The sequence below is a fragment of the Astatotilapia calliptera genome, chromosome 12, assembly GCF_964374335.1.
Source record: "Astatotilapia calliptera chromosome 12, fAstCal68.1, whole genome shotgun sequence".
Taxonomy (NCBI): domain Eukaryota; kingdom Metazoa; phylum Chordata; class Actinopteri; order Cichliformes; family Cichlidae; genus Astatotilapia; species Astatotilapia calliptera.
In genome coordinates, this window is record NC_137433.1 from 7,741,213 (window position 1) to 7,747,006 (window position 5,794).

At 40.4% G+C, this 5,794-nt stretch overlaps 1 protein-coding gene and 1 long non-coding RNA gene across 2 annotated transcripts; one reads left to right on the forward strand and one right to left on the reverse strand.

Moving 5' to 3' along the window:
- The first annotated feature begins 581 nt into the window (after window positions 1-581).
- On the forward strand, window positions 582-3,358 carry LOC145432295 (uncharacterized). Its single transcript, XR_013912578.1, has 2 exons — window positions 582-2,861; window positions 3,020-3,358. It is a non-coding gene; the product is annotated as an uncharacterized LOC145432295 (long non-coding RNA).
- LOC113027354 (ATP-dependent RNA helicase DDX54-like) lies at window positions 1,232-5,442 on the reverse strand. The gene is made up of 5 exons (XM_026176971.2): window positions 5,108-5,442; window positions 4,904-5,017; window positions 4,704-4,814; window positions 4,497-4,588; window positions 1,232-4,341 (listed from the first exon to the last, which is right to left on the reverse strand). Exons 1-4 carry the CDS (start codon window positions 5,299-5,301, stop codon window positions 4,576-4,578), a joined length of 432 nt encoding a protein of 143 aa, XP_026032756.2. The 5' UTR covers window positions 5,302-5,442; the 3' UTR covers window positions 1,232-4,341; window positions 4,497-4,575.
- Between the last annotated feature and the right edge of the window lie 352 nt (window positions 5,443-5,794).

The window sequence follows — 5,794 nt, forward strand, 5'->3', positions numbered from 1 at the left end:
AGAGGAAGCATGTTCACTGCAGACCAAGTAACCCATATAGTCATTATGGCGATTGCAAATAATCCTATACTTGGAAATGAACACTTGTGTTTGTTTTGATGTGTTTCAAGTACACCAGTACTTGAAGTTTGGATCCCTCTATGCTTATGGATCTATGACAGAAGTATGAGCTCAAACTGACATAGCCTACCTTGTGCACAGAGAAAGCAAACGCCAGATGTGTTTTGTATTCATACCATCAGTGTGCAGTTGGCGCATTGTGTGCTTAGTAGATGATGGCTTGTGTGTACTGTTTGATACGGAAACACCATTTTTACGAAGGTGTGAAGAGTTAATCTAGCTGTGTTTGCTTTTGCAAGAGAACTACAATGTTTTGATTATTGGGTGACAGGTTTTCTTATTTGTGTGAAGAGTTTTGCAAAATTAGCCAATAGTTACAAAAAATGTGCTTAGGCATTCAGAAAAAACTGTAATAGAATATAATTTTATATTTATATTTCAATATCACAGTAATCTTCCAATTTAGAACTACAAGTTAAAAAAGAACTAACATAAATAAAATACACTTCAGCTAATTACTTAAAAAAATAATTTATTTTCCCAAACCACGCAGAGCCGCACTAAAAGGACTAAAGAGCCGCAGGTTGCTGACCCCTGCACTAACCTATTCAGCTGCTTGTGAATGCAAATATCTAATCAGCCAATCACATGCCAGAAAAAAAAAAGGGTGATTTAAGTGACTTTGAAGGCAGCATTGCTGTTGGTGACAGATGGGCTGTTTTACGTTTTTCAGACACTCCTGATCTTCTCAAATTTTCTCAGGAATTTACAGAGAACAGTCCAAACTGAAAAGCGAAATAAACATTTCCCTGGGTAAAAATGCCTTGTTGATTGCAGAAGTCAGAGGGGCGTGGCCATGCTGAAGGCAAGAGGAATTCTAAGCCAGTTTCTCAACCCAGCCCATCTGATATCAGTAACCACAACACATTCAAAGTCAATTAAAAGTCGCCTTTCTTGCCCGTTCCGATGCTCGCTTTCAACTTTGAAATGAGACCACTTGGACAACAGTAATGATAAATAATTGCAAATAGAGCACGTTTACAGAATTTAATGTCATTTTTATAGAGCACCTCTTATTTTAAGAAAAGATGGGCGAGACGATTTTTGAAACTAACTGCAAATTAAGCACACAATATTTAATATCTGTATTTTACCATTTTGATAAGACATATTTCAGTACTCCAAAACACTTTTATTAGACTGCCAACATGCTTACAAGCATAGCTGGACTGGCCATCGGGCATACCGGGCATTTGCCCGGTGGGCCGCTGGCAATTTTTTGTTTTTATGGGCCGATGGATATTTTTTTATTTATTTTTTTTAATTTTTAATTTTTAGGAAGGGTATATATAATGAAAGGTGTTGGATTGGCCAATTGGTCATGATCGACTCTGGGCTGGACCAATTACAGCCGAAGAGGCTGGATGCACCCTCCCCCTTGTTTAGCAATCACGTGATTTTCGCGCATTGCATGCCGGGAACTCGTGGCAAAACAATCCAAGTACCGCATCAAATGCAAGCATTTGCAGCACCGCAAAACGTTCATTCTCCGGTTCCAATACCTTCTTTTTTTTTCTTTGCCGCACAAAAAAGGAATGTACAAAACAAAAGGAGAACAATGCCGGTTCGTACAAAGATAGACTCGACGAAAAGACAAAGAAAAGATACGAGGAAAAAATCAAAGGAGTGAAAGGGTCAGACCCTTACGAGCACACAGAGTGGACAAAAGACGTCAGTGTGCTGCCCATTTTCACCACGCTCAGATTTATAATTACACGGTTCTTGGAGTGAGTGCACACACTCATGAAGTTTAGTAACTTCAGGTCACTGCAACAAGCCCAGGTACAGTTTACCGACGGATGGGTGCAGGACCTTGAAATGCACCGTGTAGGACGAAAGACTATTGTACGTATCATAAGTTTACCAGTCTCACAAATCGTCTTCATAAATACACATTCATTAACAGTTTATTAATAGGACCTTTGAGCTCAACGGTAATTAATTAGTAGTGGAAATAATTTCTGGTAGTGTAACAGTGTTTGTGGTATTATTCCACTTGCCACAAATATCAGTGTAATGGGGAAACAGCGCCCCCCCGCTCTCAGTGTGGCTGGTTAGGTGAGGCTGGCTGCAGTAATCGCTGCCAGTCTGCCGTAGCCATAGGTGCCTAGGTGTGTTGCCCAAGATGACATAAGATGTGATGTGGATGAGATGGCCAAATGGAGAAGACCGAGTAGATTAGCATTACTATTGTATGTGTATCAGTGGATGGTGTGTATACGAATTCTTGTATTTTGGGATTACTTAGTGCAAAAAAATAAAAATACATAAACATAAATACATGATGTCTGATTCATTCCAGTAACATATATTGAAATTATAAACAGAGATGTGTCCTTGTTTTACACAGGAAAACACTGTGTAATGCTACATGTTGTTAGTGTTTTTTAGGTCATTGTTTTGTGGGTGACAAAGTGTGTTTGTCGGCTGTCAACCTTTGCTAGTGTTCTGGAGGAATGTTTTTATTTGAGACCTGAATGAAGTGTTTTGGTAGTTGTAGTGCATTTTGAATGTGGAATGAACTGCTTTGCCAAGCTGAGGGTCAGTTAGGAGAATTGTGTGAAGAGTTTTGCAAAAGTGACCTAAGTATTGAGAAATGTGTCCTAGCGTCTGTAAAAAACTGTAATGTGTGAAACTGTATGCTAAAGCGGAATGCTAATGAGATGTTCTGCCGTAGTGTGCTGTGCGGAGTGGTGTGTGGCGAGCCTGTGCACTGATAATACACCGTTGTTTCCATTCAGGTACATAATTTGTTGTTGCTGTTATTTTATTGTATATTAGAAATTGTAATATTGCTGCAGTAATCGCTGCCAGTCTGCCGTAGCCATACGAGAGTGTGCTGTGCGGAGTGGTGTATGGCGAGCTTGTGCACTGATAATACACCGTTGTTTCCATTCAGGAAATAAAGTGGCAACGATCGATCAGAGACTCCTTGTCTTTTTAAAAACACTACACAACGCAGAGTCGAGGAGTCTGTTTGGGCCGAACTGTTGCAGCGGGATGAAGCAGAAACCGGTTACAGTAGCATTACAGAAATGTAGCAGTGACAATAATATTGTATGTTGTAATCGCAATGGACAATAAGTGATACAAAACAACTGTTTTATCCTGTGAATAAAAGTATATGTTTTTGTCAATGTACCATGGTAATAACAGAAGCGAAACACAATATTGTGTCAGGACAATTTACTATTTATGCACAATAAATAAAGGAGCATAGCGCGACAATTTCTGTTCAGCGCCAGACTTGCTTGTAACCTATATCACCAATTATGTTAAGAAAAATGACGTATTAACTACTAAAAAACTCTGACCTTTGTGGGAATGCTTGGAGCAGACTAACATGTGAGCTGGAGTGTTCTGAGACGTTATATTTGGTATATCCAGACCATCCGTCGGCTCTTACTTCGGAAACATGGCTTAAAAAATTTCTCTTCAACGACGTAATCCGATAAAAAAAAAAAAACGATCTCTTTACCCATCGGCTTCCCGTGGCTGTCATGCGACCGGCTATTGAAGTTAATAATACAACAGCTTCTTGCCATTTTTTGGGTTTCTTTTTATCGCTGTGTAAGTGAGTTCAATTGAAAGCCTGCGTGCGCTAGTACCTCTTGCCACAAGTTCCCAGAATCCTTTGCGGTTATCCCTGAATGACGTCACATTTTCAATCTTTATCCTGGTGGGCCGGTCTCTAGTCAAAATGCCCGGGCCGATTTTTTGTCCCAGTCCAGCCTTGCTTACAAGTAGTAAATCCAGGTTAGTGGATCATAATTAAACATAACTCTGTGGCAAACGCAGAGTTCAGCAGGCCATCAAGGAAGAAGTGACGTGCATTTCTGCAGTGTAAAGATTCACAAATGATTTTCTCCTTAATCTACAGTCACACAAAGCGCCAGGAAAATCTTTGGTGATGTTCTCAGATGATTCTGACGCTTATCACCCAGTTCCTCGTGATGTCCTCCACACCATCAACCCTCTGTCCTCCTCCCAGTTTCTTCCTCAGCTTGCCTTTCTTATGGCCACCCCTTCCAAAACCTGACTTTTTAACTTTTAACTTTTTGTTCTTGGAGCGGAGCTTCCTCATCCCCCCGCCCTGCAGGAACTGGTGCTTCTGCTTTTTCTTGCGCTGCTTCATGATCTGATCCTTTGTTTTCAGCTCCGAGCGTGCTTTGTGGTCACCGGAGCTCTGTACGTTTGGACCTCGTCGGCCACGGCCACGACCTGGGAGAGGCACGACACAACAAAGAGGTTGGAGGTTATAGCTCGCAAGGCTGGAAGAGGGACTTGAAGTATTTACCTTTAGAGTTGAGTTAAAACATGGTGGCTGATGTTCTATATTTAACATGTTTGTGCTATTCATTTTGATGCCTTCCTACCTCTTGCTGGCTTCCTGCCTCCTCCGCCTGTTTCTCCATCTGATCCAGATCCTGTATCATCAATCTTGTATTTTTTCCTTCACTCCTCATAACTGACATGTTGTCAAGTGATACAACATCTTCACAGTACAGCTTAATATTGTCATAGGAGTAGAGAAGAGGGTCATTGAGAGCAGCACACAGAGAAGCTTTTTGTTGGAAGGATACAAGTTCTTCCTGTTCTTCTTGTTACTGATAACCTGACCGCTGTCTGTTTTGATCTTCTTCTTCTGGTCTTCTTTTCCCGTTTCTCTCACAAAACGCTTCCTCTTACGGTCCCTAAAAAAAGAAGGGGGAAAAAAGACTTTAAATTATAGTTTGAAATGACCATTTGGTGGATACTGAGTCAAACATAGGGAAATTTGTACCATTTCATCATTTTCTTCTGCTGGTTAAGGCGATCGCCTTCATCTCCCATGAGATCAAGGACAGCTGAAGAGGCCTGCTGTTCAAAAGCACTGCCCTCTCCACCGAGACTCAACCTGTCGACGCATAACACAGGACAAAACAGCATAAAACACAAAGCCATTCACATTTTTTAAAGAAACAGATGCAACAGTTTAATGCCTCACCCTCTCTCAGAGTCAAAGTCTTTAGGTCTGTAAGGGATATAATACTCTTCATCTTTGCCTGACTGCCTCTTTTTCTTGGTCTTTGGTCGCTCTTCGCCATCTTCCTGCTGACCTCTTCTTTTACCACCTACCACCTCTGAAAACACCCCCTGGTGGAAATAGAAAGAATTACATGGTACAAAGTGACAAAGCATGATACAGAGATCCTACTATCTTCCTCTTCTAGTTTGTATACAACATCATCTACATCAAAACTGCACTTTATTTTGCTTCTTCTTCATCAGACAGCACAAACAACTTTCTCATTTTGACTCAAATATTGGTTTTGAATGAAAATGATGAAACAATCCTGGATGTTTATTCAACTTGTGAGCAGGTTTTCTAATCCACCGTACTATTATTATTGACACTAGTACATGTTCGTGCTGCTGGCAAACTAATACACTCAAGAACATATAGCAAAGCAAAAAAGTGAAAAGTAGGTCTTGCCTACATAAATAAACATAAGACAGTTGTGAAACTTTGACATAGTAACATCTGCAGTAATATTTACACCTGTGATGACATCTCACCAGCATTAGCCTTATTTTGAAACCAAGATTGTTTACACAGAGTTTGTAATTGCAGAGAAATGCTCCATTTATTTTGGTCATTTCATTTTTGAGCAGGAAGCTCACCTTTCTTGTT